Source organism: Microtus oregoni, unplaced genomic scaffold (assembly GCF_018167655.1).
Source record: "Microtus oregoni isolate MIOR12 unplaced genomic scaffold, Mior012 000043F_ref0000047, whole genome shotgun sequence".
NCBI classification, from domain to species: Eukaryota; Metazoa; Chordata; class Mammalia; order Rodentia; family Cricetidae; genus Microtus; species Microtus oregoni.
In genome coordinates, this window is record NW_024543210.1 from 10383348 (window position 1) to 10405055 (window position 21708).

Here is a 21708-nt window from a genome sequence, read left to right on the forward strand (position 1 = left end):
TGGGACATGCGAAACTGGGCAGAGGCTGTCGCGGCCAGGGTCCTGAGGTGATTGCCCAGTGGGACATGCAGAACTGGGCATAGGGGCTGTCAAGGCCAGGATCCTGGGGTGATTGCCCAGCCCCTCCAGGGAATTCCTCCCCTCTCGGGACTGTTGAGGGCCGTTAACCTCTGTATCCAGACTTGACTCCCGCATCCTCCCCTCTGTGGAGGAGCTAGCTCGGGCTTCTTTCCTCCTTAGGATGCCTGCCCTATCTATGGCTTCTTTCCTCCTTAGCATGCCTGCCCTATCTATTTCCCCTGGGCCCCAGGCTCTCTGCTCCCTGCTGTAGTTCAGATCTTGTGAGGCTGCACCTGAGCTGTGAGCTCTAGGCTCTGCAGCAAGCTGTTTCCATTTCCTGTCAAGCTGGCTGATGGAAAGCAGCGACCCCTTTCCTCTTACCCTCTCTGATCCTCAGCCCTGCCACCCTCCTGCCATCTGCCTTGTCTGTTCTGTGAGTTTTCCTGTGAGATCACCTCCTGTCTCTGGATATAACATGGGGAAGCTGGGCTGTAACCAGGCTTTCTACGAGGTTTAGAAAAACTTCCCTGGGTTAGATGTTGGAAAAGAATCAAATCTTTTATGTCAGTCTAAGTTCATCTTCTAGCAGCTGGAGAGATAGCTCAGAGGTTAAGAGCACTGGCTCCTCTTTCAGAGGATCCGAGTTCAATTCCCAGCATCCACATGGCAGCTCACAGCTGTCTGTAACTCCAGTCCCAGAGAATCTGACACCTTTACACCAATGCGCATGAAATAAAGTTAAATAAATTATTTTTTTAAAAAAAGTTCATCTTCTAAACCAAGGGAGTGTCCCCTCACGTTTTGGTTAGAAGCAGAAATCAAGCTGGAACTGAACTGAAAGCTGCCGCGTGGCAGCTATTACAGTGCCCGGGGCTGCTATGCTGCTTTCTGGTGAAAACGGGCCATCAACAGTCTCAGCTTCAAGGTGACATGACCATGACCACCCCACTGGCTCCCGGGAATTCTTCCAGGGTGGTTCCCAGACAGCACTGGCCTTCCATAGGCCTGCTAGACCACTTCTTTGACTTGCCCCTTCTGCACCACCAGGGTCCTCTAAGGGACAAGAACCAGTTTTCCTGGCACCAAGGACGCTTTCTTCAGGGTTTTAGCTACAGAAGCAGCTCACTTAACTTGCCATGGGGCACATCACTCTCCCTGTCTTTCTCTTTGGCAGGCCCATCACTGAACTTGGACCTATGCTAGCAGCCCCAGCAATCCTCCTTCCCACCACTGCTGTGCTACAGACATGTGAGTACAACCATTCTTAGATTTGGGGATTTGAACTTGGATCATACTTGGGCAGCAAACTCTCTTGACCCCTCTAAGCAGGTCTCCCAGACCCAGGACCAATTTTATAGACTAGCAGACACAGAATGAACTGCCTCCAGCTTTGAACCAGGGCCAGGGTAGGAAAGCTGTGAACGGACACTTGGGCTCAGTTTCTTACCACCAGCAGATGGAGGCCAGGTAGATTTAAACAGGACCAGAAAGAGTCAAAATCAAACAAAACAAAAATAAAACAAGATCAAGAACAATCAGAAAATCAATAATTTTTAAATTGGTTTAATTTGGACTTTACAGAAACCTGATTGAAATATGTTAAGTCCAGTAGTAATTTCTACAAAAATGTACATACAATGCCAGAATTCCTTAAAAGTAACTAGTATCACATTTTTGTTTTGCATAAAACATGCATTAATATCAACTGCCACATATTAGCCCAAGCCATCTCTATGAGAAGAGACAGGCCAAGTCAGTAAGAAACTAGTTGTGAACAGGTACAAAAAGAGGTTTTCTGGTTAAGTGGAGCCTTTCCTAGACAAGCCCTTAGCACTGGGCGTCTGAACTGCTGCTGCTCACTGATACTGCTGCCGAGCCATGGTTCTGACCTGCCACAGGCAGACAGCAATTTTTTGGTAGTAAATCGGACATCTGGGAAGATACAAATTTTGAGGACATGATGGAACATGGAAAGTGCAACTCTCAAGTTCAAAATATCCTCAAACTTAGAAGATCCCCAGGCTGTAGGCACCTGAGGTTTTTAACTGAGCCCTCTCTAGGAGGCTAGCTCAGTGCACACAGGCATTGCCTGCAGCCAGGAACCTTCCAGCTCTGCACAACAAGCTTCACAGGACCTGTCACTAGGGGGCTGCAGGCTACAGCACAGGGGCCATGCCATTTCCTGAGGCCTTATTTGTAGGCCCCTTCATCTTGTCCAGGAATTAGCGAGCATTCATGCATACAACTGCTGCACACACACAAAAATATCCATACTACTATGTGACCCAAAATGCCTTTAATGTACCTCACAGTGTGCTATGGAAGACCTTGTTCCTCTCAGGTGTGTGTGTGGGGGGGGGGAACTTAGGGCTTTGCAGATCAAAAGATGTCTTTCACATAGACTATGAAAAGATTTCACAGCACCTGAAAGACTTCCCCCAAACACAGAGTTTTATACAACGATCTATGCGAGGATTTTCAGACTTCATTCAGGAGGGAAGTAGCTGTGCACATTGTTTCCATACAAAAACTCGACATGTGTGCAGCTGAGGGCTTTGTCTGGAATCTTCTTCAGTCTCTTTTCCAGGACAGTGTCACTGCCCCACTCACCAACACTAAGGTCAGTCAGTGTCTTCGCCTTCAGCACAGATTCAAGGGGAAAAATAACTTAACACAGAACAGTATCAAAATAGGTCCATTTTTTAATATATGCTTCTGCATATCCCTGATAATGTAAGAAAGCAGAGGACTCGGTAAAGCACCCACATGTCACGGGGTGGGATCTGGTCATTTTAGGCAGCAGCAAAGGGACTCAGATAAGGGTGGATTCCCTGTAAGCCCTTCAGCATTCCAGTACTAACGCTGATGTCTGAGCCAAAAGAACGCTGGTGAAACTTGACTCTAAATCCCTCAGCGACATTCAGAACAAAGGCTTGCTTCCTCAGTCTCACGGCGAGTAAACCTCCCTGCCTATGGCAGACACACCACAGCAGCCCTAGTGCTCTCAAGGCTGATCCAGAGAAAGTTCCCAAATCCCTTCAAGCCCCCAACCAAACCTCAGGAAGCAGAACAGGCTTGAGGAAGCTGGGACCCAAGGCACCGTGATCATGGGGGCAGAGGGGATGGTCCCCCCAAGCAAGTTCAGGCTAACAGGAAGAGAACCTGCAAGAGAGAGAGGACCCAGAAGGCAACAGCTCTGTTGACACTTATTTGGGAGTCATAGAAAAAATTGCTAAAAAAGAAACCAATTTGCTTTCCCAAGATCAAATCAAACTTCTTAAAACATAAGCAAAAACCCTGGGTATCCCGGATAGGAAGGCTGAAGTCTGTGGAATGGGGTGCGTTTAGCTGAGTCATCGAGGACGCTTGTTGAGACACTGTGGCTACTGTTAAGGAGAAGGGAGCTTGAGGCCACAGGAAGACGGGAAGGGGACCAAGTGTGACACAGGTCTCTTTACTCCAGAGCAGGGGCATTTCCAGGATCTGAGTGAGGAAGCACGCACTCCCTCTAGCTGCAGTAATACTGCAGCCCGTCCACTCTCCTCCTCTTTTTAGACTGAAATTCTTCAAAGAACTGTTGAATGTCCTCTCTCTTAACAACCTGTTGATGAAAAGCCAAGGTTTGAGAGGTTTTGTCTGCAGCAGCGACAAAAGGTCAGAGCACTCACAAACAAGCCAAATAACCCACTGGCTAATTCCAGAGCCAGCAGCCTGGTCACAGTCTGCAATCCTAGTGCAGGAAGAAAGTCACAAATTCAAGGCCAGCCTGGGCTACATAATGAAACCCAGTTTCAAAAACTACAAAAACAAAAGAAAAGAGAATTGCAGAGGATTACTTGTGGATAAGCTCACTGCCATTGGGAACCATGTTATCCACACCTAAGCTAGCAAGTGTCAGAGCAGAAAACACAGTATGCTATGCAGTGATCTCACAGGCTGTCACAGACAAGAGTGACAGACTTACAACTTGAAGTAGTCATTACTGTGTCCACTGCTTTCCTTGCACAGCAGTGGGACAAATCCCCAGTCGAACCACATGGGTCAGAAGCAGCATCTGACATAGTGAGCAGACAGCAGCATCTGTTTACAGACATGCGCACTGAGGCCATGGATGACCATTCAGTCACACACCTAGGCAGCAGAACAGAATGACTCAGAACTCAGCTTGCATTACCTACCCCAGCATCTCCACATGTAAAATAATAAAAGCAGCACCCACCTAACAGGGCAACTTGACGATCAGCTGACCTATAGTCTATGAATCTCCTGGTACATTCTTTTTTTTTTAAATTATTTATTTATTATGTATACAATATTCTGTCTGTGTGTATACCTGCAGGCCAGAAGAGGGCACCAAACCTCATTACAGATGGTTGTGAACCACCATGTGGTTGCTGGGAATTGAACTCAGGACCTTTAGAAGAACAGGCAATGCTCTTAACCTCTGAGCCATCTCTCCAGCCCCCTCCTGGTACATTCTTAATAATAATCAGCTGAGCCATGACACAGCCCTGGCACACCTGACCTGAGACCTAAGGTCATCACTGCATGTGCTCGTCAGCACAGCTTTCCTTCAGGTCTGCTCAACTCTAGGTTTGTGCTTTCTTGTTTTATTTGATGCCGGGTCTCACTATGTAACCCTGGGTGGCTCAGAACACAAATAGATGCCCTGCTTCTGCCTCCCAAATGCTGGGAATAAAGGTGTTGTACCACTGTGCCTAGCTTGGATTTGTGCTTTCTTCTGCACTGATATCTTTAAAAAAGAAAGGGAGGGAGAGAGGAAAACTTGTGTATCTTGAGTCTAAAATTAAAGATGATTGCTATTGCTGTATCAACAGAAAAAATGGTTGATAAAAAAAATCCTCAAAACCCAAGTCATGTTCTGGAGGCACTACTTTAAGTAATGGGCAATGGATTTAAAGCATCAAATACAAAGATGTCTGTAACGCTAACAAAATAAAAAATAAGACCAAGGAAAAACACGGATCAAAATAAGATAAACTGGGACAACCCAGCTCTGAGTCTACTGCAGTCATCACAAGACCGTGTTTTCTTAATCTATTTTTAAATACAAAGTAACACATATGCTTCTTGGTAGAAGGATGGATGGTGGGGCAAAGAAGCTGAGGGACAGAAGAGAGTGCTCCAACACATATGAGAAGGATCTGTCCTAATCTAGGGTTACAAACAGTGACAGCAATCTGTGAAAGAGAATATTATGTTCAGGCAGTGATGGCGTATGCCTCTGATCACAGCACTTGGGAGGCAGAGGCAGGTGGATCTTTGAGTTCAAAGCCAGCCTAATCTACGGAGCAAGTTCCAGGACAGCTAGGACTACACTAGAAACAACCTAAAAAAAAAAAAAAAGAAAAAAGAAAATACTATCTATCCTCTAGTACTGCAGTCCTTCCTGCTCTGCTTGTCAGCACTGGGTTACAGGTGTGTGCAATCATGCCAGCTTTTCACTAAGTTTTGGGTCTTAGCTCAGGTCCATGAGAGCTGCAAAGCACAAGTTCTTACCTGCTAAGCAGTCTTCACAGTCCCTCTAATATGATTTTTATATAGATTTTATTTTAAGATTTATTATTTATTATATATACCGTGTTCTGCCTGAATGTAAGCCTGCAGGCCAGAAGAGGGCACCAGATCTCATTACAGGTGTTTGTGAGCCACCATGTAGTTGCTGGGAATTGAACTTAGGACTTGTGGAAGAGCAGCCAGTGCTCTTAACCTCTGAGCCATTTCTCTAGCCCCTAATATGATTTTTAAAGCCGCATGATAAAATTAGTAAAGAACACGGCAACCACAAACTACACCAGGGTGAGGTTGTGAGAATCTGGAGAATGCACAGGTTACACAGGAGGCTAAGGCCCCAATGGACCCATGAGACAGTTTAGTTCTAGCAGAAAGAAGCTCAAGTAGAGACTGCGGCAAAGAAAGAAAACACTGTAACCCACGGGATGTGGACAAGCAGGGTTACCTCTAAAAACCAACAAAATGGAGCTGAGCACTGAGGCCAAGAAAAGTGGATCTCTGTGAGTTCAAGGTCAGCCTGATCTTCCCAGAGAGTTCCAGGCTAATCACCACTACGGACTAAGACTGTCTCAGCAACAAAACCTGAATCATTTGGGATAAGACTTTTAGCGCCTGACATCACAACTTGTTTTACAGAAGCAGTATCACAGCCCCAAACCAGGGCTGAATCCAGCAATACAGCAGCAGTGCACCCCAAGGGCTTCATCCTTGTGATTCCAGCATTAGGGAGACTGGTACAGACAGTTGGAGAATCTGAAGCGAGATAAAGCTATACTGAAAAACCCTTTTCAAAATACAAACAAAAAAGTTAAAAAAAAAAAAATCCCAGCACTCAATTTCGGTTGCCCTTTTTTTTTTTTTTTTTTTTTTGCTTTTCGAGACAGGGTTTCCCTGTGTAGCCCTGGTTGTCCTGCAACTCAGAGATCCACTTGCCTCTGCACCACTGCCTGGCTGCACAATTTAACATTAAAGAAAATGAGCTGTTTGTTCTAAAATAACAAAGCTATCTATGATTAAGGCTCTTACATACCGTGCCTTCATCAGCAAATCTCTTCAGATAGTCTTTAAGTTCAGTCTTCAAGTCATTGTACTCTAAATCAAAACAACAAGAAGTTCAGACAGGCCTTACACTTTTAAAACAAAACACCTGCCATTGATAGGCCAAGTTCATTAACAGTCTACACCAATGTTTTTAATTAAAACCCAGAGAAACTTGTTTCCCACTTAACTCTGGCCTTCCTTCATTTTGCTATCTGGGTCTTTACATTTAACAAAAACAAACACAGGTGGTGGTTGCGCACACCTTTAGTCCCAGCATTCCGGAGGCAGAGACAAATGGATCTCTGTGAGTTTGAGGCCAGCCTGGTCTACAGATTTAGTTCCAGGACAAGCAGGGCTGTTGTACAGAGAAACCCTGCCTTGAAAAACCAAACAACAAACACAACCAGAATTAGCCTCTCTCCATAAAGACTTCGGTGGGGCTTCCTGTTTCTCAGCAATCTAGGCCCTTAAGTAACCTTGGGCCCACCAGACAGGTTTAAACCACGCCTCACTGAAATTTGCATAGATTCCGTAGATTTGCACAGCTGAAGAATTTCTTCAACACCCCTATCACTGAAAACCTTTTAGTCAGGGTCTCAAGGTCTCTATCCTCTCTGTCTCTCTCTTGCTCACACACACACACATAAATACACCCAAAGAACAGTGATACATGCATATGAAAATATCATAATGAAGCCTAATGTTTGTCTACTAAGAAAACTCAACAGTCTTTAGTCTAATAAAGGCAAAAAAATTAACTGATCACAAAAGAGAAATGATGGATGTTATAAAAAGGACCCAAGGTCATGGACTCAAGTGGAAAGTGGCTGAGACTGAAACACTGACCTCACCAGAGCTGCTGGACTTAGGGGTATCTTCTCCCCTTCTAGCAGCTTCCTGTGAACCATTCAAGCAACCCTGAGAGACCTCTCAAAAAGCTGTCGTGCTTCCCAAGGTCAGATACAATGCTCAATGAAAACTACTTTGAAAGGATGAAACACTCTCCTATTATTCAGTATTCAGGTATCTACCCTTAATTAAAATAATACATGCTGCAGTTTGTTCTTTTCTCTCTTTTTTGAGACAGTCTCTACATAGCCCTGGCTATCCTGGAGCTCACTGTGTAGACCAGGCTGGCCTCAAACTCAGAGACCCTCCTGCTTTATCTCCCCCCCCCCCAAATGCTGGGATTAAAGGTGTACCACCACAACCTCACAACCTTTGGCAACCCTTTGGCATAATGTCAGAGGGATAGCAAGCAACCTCCACTAGCCATGACACCCCACTGGGCCATATCTGGCCTAGCTCTCAAGTTTTTACTCAGTCCCTAATCCATCCTTTGTGTTACAGATACCTTTTGTGAATCTTGTCTGAGAGTTTCCCATAGATACAAAGCATATTCAAAATTTTCTTTAGAGCCCAGCGATGGTGGCGCAAGCCTTTAATCCCAGCACTCAGGAGGCAAAGGCAGGCCAGCCAAAAGCTACAGAGAAACCACGTCTCAAAAACCCTTGGTTTAAGAGGAAATCTCATGAATCAGTTATCTGCACCTGGCATTTTATTTTCGGAAACTTCATTCAGATTGTTTTAAGCATATGGAAATCTGCTTGATAAGTATAAATATAGCAAAAAATAAAAATGCAAAGAGGCGAAGGGAAAAGTGCTTCAATTTACAGAGACTGAGTCCCCTGAAGCACAGAGTATCTCTGAGTCTTCATTTCACAGACCCGCATGAACACACACATCCGCACCGCATTACCTGTGATCTTAAGCATTATTCTAGCACGACATGCTAGTGAGCCGTTGGTGATAGCAGCAGACTACTATTGTTGATGCACAGTTAGAGCAGATGTCTACTACCTTAGACATTCTCCTGCTCAGTGAAGGACACTATAAACGTACTCACCACAGATGAGCTCCACTTGCTGGACTCTGTTCATGCTGCTCAGGGTGTCCATTAAAGGGTCCCGTCTCTCGGTGGCTTGCTCACTCTTGCCTTTGTTCTCATAAGCCAAAACTGTATCATACTCATCTGTCAGGAACAGGACATCTAGTTCTCCATACATTTTCTTAAAAAAAAAAAAAAAAAAAAAAGAAAGAAAGAAAGAAAAAGAAAGAAAATCAGTTTCCCTATTAGAACATCATTTTCAGAAAGTCAGTTTCAGGAGAATAACGATTTTATTCTTTTTGAATTCACACCTAGAAAATTGTGAGTTTTGAAGTTGCCTGACAAATTTATACTTTAGGCCCGGATCTTTTTCAGAAATCTTCCAACTTCCACAAGAGATTTGGTCTATGCAGTTTGAATGAGCCACCATGAGGGAGATGAGAACTGAACCCGGGTCCTCTGAGAGAGCAGTAAGCACTCTTGCCCCCTCTCCAGTCACAGAATTGGTGTTATCTACTAACACTAGGTAGAAAGTATCACATAATTCCGATTTTCCTGTAGAGTTCTTCTTGTAGAAGAACTTGTTCTACAAGTGTGGCTTTATATATTTGGTCCATAGGAAATTCGGCGTCCCTGGACTCCTCTATAAATCCATGAATATACTGTGTGGTGCATAATCTGAGAAACCAAGTGGAACCAGACACTCACCATACAATCTTGGCAGGTGCACAGCCTGCTGCGCCAGTTCAAGGGCCAATAGGTAGCAACATCCTTCTTCACAAACTGACTGGCTTGAAGCTCCTGAAGTCTGCAGCCAGACTGCAGCTCAGTTTTGGTTTTTTCATTCTTAAGAACGGTCTGAAATAAAATTAAGTTCTGGAGTGTGAATTTTTGTATTTTGTTTTTTGAGACAGGGTTTCTCTGTGTAACAGCCCTAGCTGTCCTGAACAAGCTCTTGTAGACCAGGCTGGTCTCAAACTCAGAGATCTGCCTGTCTCTGCTTCCTGAGTGCTGGGATTAAATGTGTGCACTATCATCGCCCAGCTGAGTTTTTGTATTTTTAAGTTTGAAAAAAATTTTTATTTGCATGTGTATAAGTGTTTGCCTGCATGTGTGTCTGTGTACTTGTGCATGCCTGGTACCCATGGAAGCTAGAAAAGGACATCTGATTATTCCATGGGACTGGATTTGCAGACAACTGTAAGCAATATGTGAGCTCTGGAAGTTGAAACCCAGGTCTTCTGGAACAGCAGCCATCACTTTTAACCAGCTGTGTGTTTTTGCATGCATAAGGAAGGCCATGCACATTCAAGTGTCTTCCTCAATCAACTTCTCCATTTTTTAGTTTTTGAAATAGGGTCTCTCACTGATTGGCTAGAATGCCTGTCAGTTGACTCCAGGGATCATCTCATCTCCAGCTTCCCAGCACTGGGATTCAGGTGCATTCTGTACCAGGCTTTGCTGTCCTTTGAGAAAGGGTATCACTATACAGCTTGGGTTAATGTAGAACTAGCTATGTAGACGAGGCCAGCTTCAAACTCACAGAGATCTTCCTGCCTCTGTCTCCTAAGTGCTAGGATCAAAGATGTGTGCCATCATGCCCAGTGTGGCTGTTTTTTGTTTTTGGAGCCAGGGTTTCTCTGTAGCTTTGGAGCCTGTCCTGGAACCCACTCTGTAGACAAGGCTGACCTCAAACTCACAGAGATCCACCAGCCTCTGCCTCCCAAGTGTTGGGTTTAAAGGCGTTATGTGGTACTAGAGATCTAAAGTCCTCACGGTTATATGCAATCAACTCTCCAATTGAGCCACCTCTACCCTTCTCTTGTCATCCCTGAGAATCAAACTCAGGGCCGTCACTCTGCTGATCATGCTACCACCCTGGCCCTTAGTTTCACTTTGAATGTGGCTTGAATTCCATACACTACCTGGCAGTCAGACTCAGAACTAGAGCTGGTACATGGCTCATTATTCTGTTCAGCTTTAACTTCCTTGCCAGCATCCTTTCCATGCTCTGAAACATCCTCTTTTTGGGTGTTATCTTGGTGACTTCCATTTTCAGACTTGATAACCTCCTGACCACCCACGCCATCAACATTCAGCAACAGTCCGTCATCTTCAGCAGACACTCTGGTGACTGTAGGTCCAACAAAACAAACACAGCACAGCTGTTGGCCTCTCAGATCAAGAAATCACATTCTGCTAAAATATCTGGACTAGAAAAAAAGACAGCCCGAGTCTCCGTAATAACCAGGGAATTAGCACTACTTTTTAACATTATGCCTGCCTCATCCAAATCAATGGTTCATTAAAAAATACTAGTCACTACATAAGAACTTTAAGGAATACACTATAGATGGACTAACTAAAGAAACAAGACAGTAAGAAGGGATTTTACTAAAAACAAGAAAAGACAGCTCTGGAAAACGAAAGTGTTTAATTGGGAAGAGGGAGTCAGAAAGGATGGGTCTAGAGAGATGGTAAAGGAGCTAATGGTGGGTAATGGGCTTGCAATCTAGGTTAAAGCATCCGATAGGGAAGAGGAAAACTAAGAAAACATGAAAGCCAGGCGGTGGTTGCGCACACCTTTAATCCCAGCACTTAGGAGGCAGAGGCAGGCGGATCTCTGTGAGTTCGAGACCAGCCTGGTCTACAAGAGCTAGTTCCAGGACAGGCTTCAAAACCACAGAGAAACCCCTGTCTCGAAAAACCAAAAAAAAAAAAGAAAGAAAGAAAGAAAGAAAGAAAACATGAAGACAGAGAGTTTGAGGTCAGCCTTGGTGACAGAGACCCTACCCTGAAAAAACAGACAGGGCTGGGGATCGGCCAGAGGACAGATCTTACCTAGCATGTGTGAGGGTCTGGATTTGCAAAACTAACAACAATCAAAAGCAAGAAAGAAATCCCAATGGGCAAAACCTATAGCTCTAGTGTCTGCAGGAACTGAGCTATATCCTGAAGGAGAAAGAACAGAAAGAGCTGTGACAGCCAGTGTAGGAAGAGAGCACAGGCACAGCTATGCTGCTTATAGCTTCTATGATCAAAATCCTTGAAGGTGAGGACTAGAAATTTAGATGGCACACCAGTAAAATGTGTTATGTATCACACTGACGACCCCCACCCTGATGGCTTTTGCTTCTATTCCATTTCTTGGTGTGTAACCCACATAATATGCTGTTTTGCCATTTGCTACAGGTGGGGATACATATACTTCACAAAATCCATATGCTAAAAGTCAACCAGTGCAGTAGTATTAAAAGATAGGGCCTCTAGAAGGTGATTAGGGCCAGGAGGTGGTGGTGCATGTCATTAATCCCAGGACTCGGAAGGCAGAGGCAGGTAGTTCCAGGATAGGTAGGGCTAGGACAGCAAGGGCTGTTACACAGCCTTCACTTCTGGCACAGACCTTGACTGTAACATTTATCTATTATTGTCAGGTCTAAGGCATCTGTTATAACCCAAGAATTATGATGCTAACCCCTTCAAAACATGTCTTACGTTTAACTGCTTACTTTAACTCTATTTACCCTTCAAGACTCCATGCAAATACTACCTCCCGCACTTTCTCTAACTGGTTGTTATCAATATTCTGCATCCCGGCATTCAGGTTCACATTTAATCCTGGTAGGCTCTCACCCAGTCCAAAAGCAAAGTGTGGAAAAGGAACATAGCTGGATATTTCCTATACCTCCCTAAAGTCCAGTTTAAAAAAGCAGCTAAAAATTCTGATCAAAGACACACATTTCACAAGCACAAATTTTTGTCACATCAACCTCACAAAAACACTTACCTGCCAACTGGCCAGCATAAGCCCACAAGAAAGAACAGCGCTTCATACAAGCCTGGCACACCATCTCTTGAAAATCCCCACTCTCAGGGGGAATGGCACCAAGATGCTGTGGATATAGAAAACCAGATGTTTCCTGTGATCTCCAAGAATCCCCTAGAATGCCTGTTGTTTTATAAACGGACACTGTGAAAGTACACTGATCATATCTCTATCAAAGGAAATGTCAAGTACAACAGAAGAATATTTTTTTGAGACAGGGTCTCAGTTTGTAGTTCTGGCAGGCTTGGAAGTACTACATAAACCAAACTGGTCTTGAACTCACAGCAATCTGCCTATCTCTGCCTCCTGCACACCAGGATTAAAGATGTGCCATTTCCCAAGCCCATTTATTTATTTTTGAGACAGGGTCTCAAATAGCAGAGGGCTTTGAACTCCTGATCTTTCACCTCCCACCCACCAAGTGTTAGAGTGACTGGCATGTCCATCATGTCCCATGGGACACAACTTACAAGGTCAAAGTTTTCCTTACCCTGCCATGGAACCAGTCTTCACAGACCACACACTGAATCATCTCATCTGGAACCTGACAAAAAAAAAAAAAATTTGTTAATGATTGTTTTGAATTCTAGGACATGGAAGAAAATCTGGCCCACAGCAGAACTAGAAAGTTGAGTAATTCTCTAGCAGCTCTGTGAGAAACCCATCTGTGTGAGAGCAGTCAAGAGAACAAATCCATTCTCCATGAAGCAGTCTGCAAGCAGTTATTAAAGTTCCTTCCTATCCAACACTAGGAAAATCTCACACACACACACACACACACACACACACACACACACGCTGTGGGGGATGATTTTCCCTTATCTTAGGCTTTCATACCAGCAGTTAAAATCTTAAAATGCTTCTGTCCCTTTACTGTGGTGTTTTCTTAAGGGGCCAAAGTAAGTAAATAAATAAATAAGATATTCAATAGAGCGATTTGTTTTTTGTTTTTCCTTCTGTCTCTCAAGTTATTGCTTTTTTGGGAGACAGAGAATCTTTTGTTTCAAAAGTACTATAAGGAACATTTTATCCCATCCGTGAAATTACTTAGTTTTAAGAGATATTTATTAAAGATGCTTTTAATTTCCCCTTATATGTAATTTGGTTCAATAACTATGGTCCCAGATGATTAAAAAGTCAGAAAGGTGGAAGTTAATTCCTCTACATACACAAAGTACTTTTGCAGATCAGTAAATATACAAAGAAAGGGCTGGAGAAATGGCTCAGTGGTTAAGAGCACTGGCTGCTTTTCCAGAGGTCCTGAGTTCAATTTCCAGCACCCACATGGTGGCTCAGCCATTCCCAATGAGATCTGGTGCCCTCTTCTGGTCTTTAGGCATACATGCAGGGAGAATACTGTATACATAATAAATAAATAAAACTTTAAAGAAATATACAAACAAAACATTAAGGACACAGAAAGCCAATGCAGAGACCATTGCAGATATCCCTCTAACTCAAAGCAGCTGTAAAGAAAAAAATTTTTTTTCTCCCACAAGACAGGGTTTGTGCAACTTTGGCTGTCCTAGAACTTACTCTGTAGACCAGGCTGGCCTCAAACTCACAGTAAATATACAGTGTTCCGCCTGCATGCATGCTTTCATGCCAGAAGAGGGCACCAGATCCCATTATAGATGGTTGTGAACCACCATGTGGTTGCTGGGAATTGAACTCAGGACCTCTGGAAGAGCAGCCAGTGCTCTCAACCTCTGAGCCATCTCTCCAGTCCCCATAAGATAAATTGTAAAACATTTATTTTTGGCTAAAACACTTTAAAAGGAACTAATAATAAACGATTGCCATATAATATAGCCAGATTTTTTTTTTTTTTTGAGATAAAGTCTTCCTTTTGTAGCTCTGGCTGTCCTGGAACTCACTCTGTATATAGATCAGGCTGGCCTCTAACTCACAGGGATTTGCTTGCCTCTAATTCCTGAGTACTGGGATTAAAGGGTCAACATGGAAAGATTGTAAAGAATTAATAATATGTAGGTTGGTAAGAATGTTAAAAAAAATTGTCAGGAGATCCCAGCACTTGAAGCCAAGTTTGAGGTCAGACAGGGCTACATATATAAGACAGACCCAGATTCATTTTGCACCAAGATGGCTCTGAAAGCGAAGGAATCTCTCACCCCTCCCAATGCCAAAGAAAAAGCAAAGGCCTTGAAAGCCAAGAAGGCAGTGTTGAAAGGCGTCTAATGTCACAAAAAGATGGGCAAGTCACCCACCTTCCGGGGTCCCCACGGCTCCTGAGGCAACCCAAATACCCTCAAAAGACAGGAGAAACAATCTTGACCACTATGCCATCATCAAATTCTTCATGACTACACATTTTTTCTTTTTCTTCTTTTTTTAAATATTTACTTATTCCTTTTTTTTTGTTTTTTTTGGTTTTTCGAGACAGGGTTTCTCTGTAGCTTTGGAGCCTGTCCTGGAACTAGCTCTGTAGACCAGGTTGGTCTCGAACTCACAGAGATCCGCCTGCCTCTGCCTCCCGAGTGCTGGGATTAAAGGCGTGCGCCACCATCGCGCGGCTAAATATTTACTTATTTATTATGTATACAATATTCTGTCTGTGTGTATGCCTACAGGCCAGAAGAGGGCACCAGACCTCATTACAGATGGTTGTGAGCCACCATGTGTTTGCTGGGAATTGAACTCAGGACCTTACACATTTTTTCCACCCAAAAAAAAAAAAAAAGGTCCTAGCTGGGCAATGGTGGTGCATGCCTTTAATCCCAGCACCCGGGAGGCCAACCTGGTCTATACAGAGAGTTCCAAGACAGCCAGAGCTGTTACAGAGAAACCCTGTCTCAACAAAACCATTAAAAAAAAAGTCCTGTCTCAAGAAAAAATACTACCAAAATATTACCAATGGCTGAATCCTTTCGGTAGACATGATCCTAATTTTAATTACAAATATCCCTGGACTCACCAACAGCTATGCCTTTATGTAACACCTACAGTGATATATATACACACACACACACACACACGAACCTATAGATGTTCACTGAAGGCTTTATAGTGACAATCTAGACAGTGTTGCTCTACTACAAAAGCTAGGCTAACTGACTATGGCAGCTATAAGGCAGACTTGTATTTATTTCCTCCTCTTTTCTTTTTGAGAAAGGGTCTCCCTATGTAGCCGTGGTTGGCCTGGATTCATGATGTGGGTCAGGCTGACCTTGAACTTATGACTGTATTCCAGCCTCTACCTCCAGAGTACTAAAACTAAAGGCAAGAGTTACCACACCCAGCTGGATTTGTATCCTGCTTACTGTGGAAGCTGATCCACAATAAACTGGTGAAAAAAGCACTTTGCACTGAATAATTCTGAGATTTTGCTTACACTGCAATTTAAATTTAAAAAGAAGCCTGTTTACATATTTACTTGTGAAGGAGGAAGGTCATTGGTTAATAAAGAAACTGCATGGCCTGATAGGTTAGAATATAGGTGGGTGGAGTAAACAGAACAGAATGCTGGGAAGAAGAAGGGAAGTGAGCTCAGACGCCATGCTGCTGGTCTCCAGGGTATACACCAGGTCAGACAGGCTGAATCTTTCCCGGTAAAACTGGTGCTACACAGATTATTAGATATGGGTTAAAGCAAGATATGAGAGTTAGCCAGAAGAGGCTAGATGTAATGGGCCAGGCAGTGTTTAAAAGAATACAGTTTCCGTGTAATTATTTTGGGGGGAGGTGGGCGGCAGGAAGGCGGTCCGTAGCTCATTACTACATACTTGTTTTACACAGAGGAAAGAAACTAATTTCTTAGAAAATACCTGAGTGTGGAAGAGGCATTTGAGAGAAAGAGGAGTTTTGGCCTCAAGAAAGTCCTCTCCAATATTTCATTTCTATGATATTTAAATAAAAAAAATCCAAAACAACAGTAACAACAAAAACCACAGTTCAGTTCGAAAGCAGTTTGAGAGCCACATTTTAAACTTCTGATTCTTTACCTCATCTTCAGGATCAGGATAAGGTCTCTTACAAATGCAGTATAATCCAAAAAAGTTGTCATTGTACTTATTGCAAGAATTTACCTTTGATTTGTCCTGAAAGAGAGTACATTTCAGTACATATTATGATCTAATATTAGATACAATCTCATGCACTATAAAAATTGTATTTTTAATAATTCTCTCTGCATTAAGATCTTTCTACAAGCTAGTCATAAACTTTCAAGTCAAAAGGAAAGTTTATTATTACAGAAATACTTTTTTCAAGCTACAGAGACCAAAAAAAAACCCCACATTTTCTCTATCCTCTTCACAGCAATTGGGAGATTTATTATTTATTTAATATACTCATATAACAAATGAACAGACATTTTCTTTTAATGGTTTTTCGAAAGAAGGGTTCTCTGTCCTATAACTGACTACATGTAGGCCAGGGTGGCCACGTTTGTCTTCACTTCTTAGGTTTTTTCCCCTTGATAGGGTTTCTCTGTGTAGTCCTGGCTAGTTTGGAACTCACTCTGTAGACCAGGCCTCGAATTCATAGAGATCCACCTGCCTCTGTCTACTGAGTGCCGAGATCAAAGGTGTGTATCACCATCGCCTAGCCTTTTTTTTTTTTTTTAAAGATTTCGCCCAGCCTTTTTTTTTTTTTAAGATTACTTTTTATTATAGGGCGAGGGTGGGGGCATGCAGGTATGTGCACAAGTGCAGGTGCCCATGGAGGCTAAAGGAGTTACATCCCCTTGGACCTGAAGCAGTTGAAACCCATCGAAGTTGGGTGCTGGGAATTGAACTCAGGTTCTTTGGAAGATTAGTACATGCCTTCAACTGCTGAGCCATCTCTCCAAACCTCAAGACAGTTCTTTAAATGCAGGTATAAAAGACAAGACTTTTAGGTTATTAGGGGGCAAAAAGGAGAAAAACTATCAAAAATTAATCCTAAAGGAGAAAACATGAAGTTTTAACAATTATTAATGAAAACTGGCATTCTCCTTCTTTTTCTCTTTCATCTGCAATTTTCCTACAACTTTTCTGAAAGTAAAGCTTTAGTTTGCTTTGCAGACAGATTCTTACCGTAGCTCTTCATCCAGCCACATGCTTTGCTCTAAAAGCCTCGGTGTACATGAATGATCTCAATAAATAAAACTCAATCAGCTTCAAGAACATCTCCTCCCAGACTTTTAATATTAACTGCAATGTACGCTGTAGATTCTCAATGGGCTATTTAGTTTTTCCAAACAAATAAAAGTGAAATGTTCAAGAATAAATATTTTGTTTTCTTACACTTTGGTAAATACCAACCTTAGTTCATTAAGTGCACTTAAAAGAATTATTTCTATTTATGTGTGTGTGAGTGTGTGTATTCAGGTTTCTACATAATCCAGAAGAGTCGGGTGAATCCCTTGGAGCTGGAGTTACAGGTAGTTGTAGATGCTGGAAACTGAACTGGATCCTTGAAAGAGCAGTCATGCTCTAAGCCGCTGAGCCATCTCTCCAGCCCCTGGTCCCAAGTACATTTGTACTCACAGTGCATACTTACAGGAAATAATTTGCATTCCAAATTTTTAAACTTGCTGTTTCCACAATCACAACGAAAATTTCTATTAAGAAAAGAGGAAGAACATATATTTAAGTTTCCCTTTAAAAGTAACTACTCTCTTAGCACCAAACACAGCTTCCCTTTCTGACTAGTCTCTAGAATCTAGATGGCCTTTCTGATGTTTGTGTATCTTATTTGAAGTTTTCCAACAAAAGCAACAAAAGACTGTAATTCTGGACACCACTACACATAAAAAACAAATGTCTTTATCACTCTCTCACACACACAAACAAATGAAATAACAAAAGGAAAAGACAAGTAGTGTGAGCTAGTAACCATAATTAAAATTTAAGTCTTATGGAAAAACCATTCCCTCCCACACTAAATCTTACCAACATGCAATTACTCTGAATGAAAAGCAGGATTAAGTAGGCACTGTGGTTGCAAAAGAATCTAAACATTTAGAAGGCATTTGGCAAAAACTGCTTTACCTTTTTGTGTATAGTTCGAATAGTTTATGACTTCCATGGCATTCGTAGCTGCAAGCTAGACAAATTCCTGCTGGTTCTTCTCCCTCTGGTGTGCAGGTACTGCAGGCATACAATGCTTGTCTCTTCACTGAGCCCTGAATGATCAGCCCCCACAAAAAAAAAAAAAAAAAAAGGAAAATGTAGTCATACAACAAAGGACCAAAGCACTATTACAAATTCCAGACCTATACTGATGCTTGTTTTTATGTAAGTTTTTTCTTTTATAGCAACAAAAAGTTTAAATCTGTGAGTAAGTTTATACTTTTAACCAGGTTTCGGAGAGTAATATCACATTTTTAATTTTAGAAGATGCTTATAATTCTACCAAATAGGATAGTCGATCCATAAACATAACTATTTTGATCTGCAGGAGTTGAATGGGAAAACATCTAGGAGAATAGTATAATGATGTCCACTACTTATTGTCAAGTAATGAATAAAAAAGGCAAAATAGAGACAAGTGATTAAAAGCAATACATATACAAGTTACAGATATTCATAATACTATTCTTTCAGATTATCTGTAAATTTAAAATATTTAGAAATTAAAAGCTAAAGGAAAAACAGTTAACACTTAGAAATGGTGAGGGGGCACATGCCCCTCCAGAGAGGGGATTTCTTTTTTTTTTTTTTTTTTTTTTTTTTTTTTTTAAAACTTTTTATTTATTTAACTTTATTATGTTCGTTGGTGTGAAGGTGTCAGATCTCATGGAACTGCATTTTCAGACAGTTGTGAGCTGCCATGTGGGTGCTGGGAATCGAACCCGGGTCCTCTGGAAGAGCAGTCAGTGCTCTTAACCGCTGAGCCATCTCTCCAGCCCCCAGAGAGGGGATTTCAAGCACACTTCAACATGCCTGGCTTTTTGTGGTTTGTGGGGATGGGGCAAAGGTCCTCAGGCTTCTGCAGCAAAAGCCCTCTTGCCAGTCCAACTCTACAGATGTCTGTTTTACTTCAACACAAAAACAGCAGGGCCAATGAGGGAGCTCTATGGGGAATGGTACCGGCTGTGTAGGCCTAGAAGCCAGCATTCCATGTGCAGAGCCCACATAAAGGTGGCGTAGACAACTGATTCCACAAAGTTGTTCTCAGATGTCTGCACATGTTCTGTGGTACACATGCCCTCTCCCCCGACACATCAGTGAATCAGCCTGAGGTTAGGGAGACAATTCGGAGATTAAGAGCACATACTGCTCTTGCAGAGAGCTAGCACTGAGTTCCTAGGGTCCATGTTGGGCAGCTCACAACCCCTGGAACTCCAGCTCCAGGGAGATCAGATTCCTCTGGCCTCAAGGGCACCTACTCTTGCATATATACCCACACAAATAATTAAAAAATAAATCTTAAAAAAAAATGCCTAGGGCTGGCAGTGGTGACGCACACATTTAATCCCAGCAGGTGGATCTCTAAGAGTTCGAGGCCAGCCTGGTCTACAAGAGCTAGTTGGGGGGGATGGGAGGGGGGAACGATGCACGACAAGTCTAGGGGCTGGAGAGGAGAGATGGTTCAATGGTTAAGAGCATTGACTACTCTTCTGGAGGACCAGAGTTCAATTCCCAGCACCCACACGGCAGCTCACAACTGTCTGTAGCTCCAGTTCCAGGTGATCTGAGACCCTCACACCAATGCACGTAAAATAATTTTAAAAACTGTCTATATTTCTAGAGATATGACTGTTAAAAACAACAACAAATTTAAGACTAGGCCCTTAATCCCAGCACTTGGGAGGAAGGTGGATCTCTGCTAGTTCAAGGCCAGCCTGGCCTACATAATGAACTCAGGCTAGTTAGAACCACCCATTTTGACTGTCTCAAAAAACAGAACAAAAACCCCACAAAAAAAAAAAAACAAACAAAACTTAAGCCAGGCATGATGATGCACACTTGCAATCCCAGCAGTACTTGGGAAGTGAAGGCAGGAGGATCAGGAATTCAGGGCAAGTCTGCTCGACATAATACCCTATCTCCAACAATAAAAATTTTTAGCTAATATATATTTTTAACTTACTTATTTGTAAATAATCTATGTTTATTTTATGTGCATTGCTGTTTTGTCTGCATGTATGTCTGTGGAAGGGTGTCAGATCTTGGAGTTACAGACAATTGACTGTTCTAATGTGGGTGCTGGGAATTGAACCCGGGTCCTCTGGAAGAGCACTCTTAACAGCTGAGACATCTCTCCAGTCCCTAGTTAACACATTTTTATGAAGATAATGGTATTAATAAACAGCTTACATCCAGATTTAGGACCTTTCTTTCCTTCTTCCAAGGAAGTGGGAGTGTTTTCATGGTGATCCTTTGATTTAAATGCCAGTAACCATCTGCGACTATTTCTGGGATGCAAGATTATTCAACAACCAACAATTTTGCAGTCCAAACCCAAGTTGGTTAAGGAAGACAAATAGTATTATGACTTCAGTCTACACCACTCAATAACTCCAAAGTTCCTTGTTCCCCAGTCCTCCACTCCACCCACGGGCACGGTTGGCCTGTTTCCTTCCACCAATTTTCATCCCGCTAGTTCCTTCCTACCCACCCTTCTCCACTTTTGTACGTAGATGTACGGGATACGTCATTAAACATAACACAGGCCCTCCAACTCTTGTTCACAAGACTGTACAAACGCCAAACTAATCCTTTTCTCTCTGGGCTTTCCAGAGTCACCTGATGTTTTGGTTCCGACACCGCACGTACACACGGAACTTAACCGGAAAAACCGTCGAGTTTAGCAGTTAAACTCGACGGCAGCCAGGGAGCAGCCCACCCTCACCGACAGATTTTCAAATTCGGCCCACTTTTCTTTAACGCCGCTTTTCTCCATCTGGCGCCTAATTAACACTCTGCAGGAGTGGGAGAAGTGGGGCGAAGGAGGTCTGGTTTGAGAGGTCACGAGGATGAGCTCGTGGAAAGCAGGCCACCAAGAGGCGACAACGAGGAGGACCGGAGCCTGCAGAGTGCCTCCGGGAGGGCGCAAGGAGAGCCCTACTGGGAACAAGCTGAGGGTGGAAGGGCAGCAGGGTCGGGGGTGTGGGAGCCCGGGGTGGAGGGCCGCCCTGGAGCCGGCCCGGCTGCGGCAGGCGGGAAGCAGGCAGAGCGGCGGGAGCCGCCGGGCCGCGCGCACCTGCGAGTAGGAGCACTTCTCCGAGTCGCTGCCGCCCAGGACGGCGCACGCCTCATTCTCCAGCTCCTCGTCCTCCTCGAGCACGTCCACCAGCGACACTACGGGCTCCAGCTCCGCCTGGCAGCCGGCGGGGCTCTCGGCTCCGGCCATCCTCAACTGTCACGGAGCTTCGCTGCGCAGCCCAGGCGGAGGCGGGAAAAGTGAGCGC

General features: G+C 43.4%; 1 protein-coding gene across 1 annotated transcript; it reads right to left on the bottom strand.

Moving 5' to 3' along the window:
• Positions 1-1607: 1607 nt before the first annotated feature.
• On the bottom strand, positions 1608-21695 carry Ubr7 (ubiquitin protein ligase E3 component n-recognin 7). Its single transcript, XM_041633380.1, has 11 exons — positions 21501-21695; positions 18344-18477; positions 17853-17913; positions 16313-16408; positions 12841-12894; positions 12312-12417; positions 10450-10658; positions 9233-9382; positions 8543-8705; positions 6626-6687; positions 1608-3661 (listed from the first exon to the last, which is right to left on the bottom strand). Exons 1-11 carry the CDS (start codon positions 21648-21650, stop codon positions 3569-3571), a joined length of 1278 nt encoding a protein of 425 aa, XP_041489314.1. The 5' UTR covers positions 21651-21695; the 3' UTR covers positions 1608-3568.
• Positions 21696-21708: the final 13 nt, after the last annotated feature.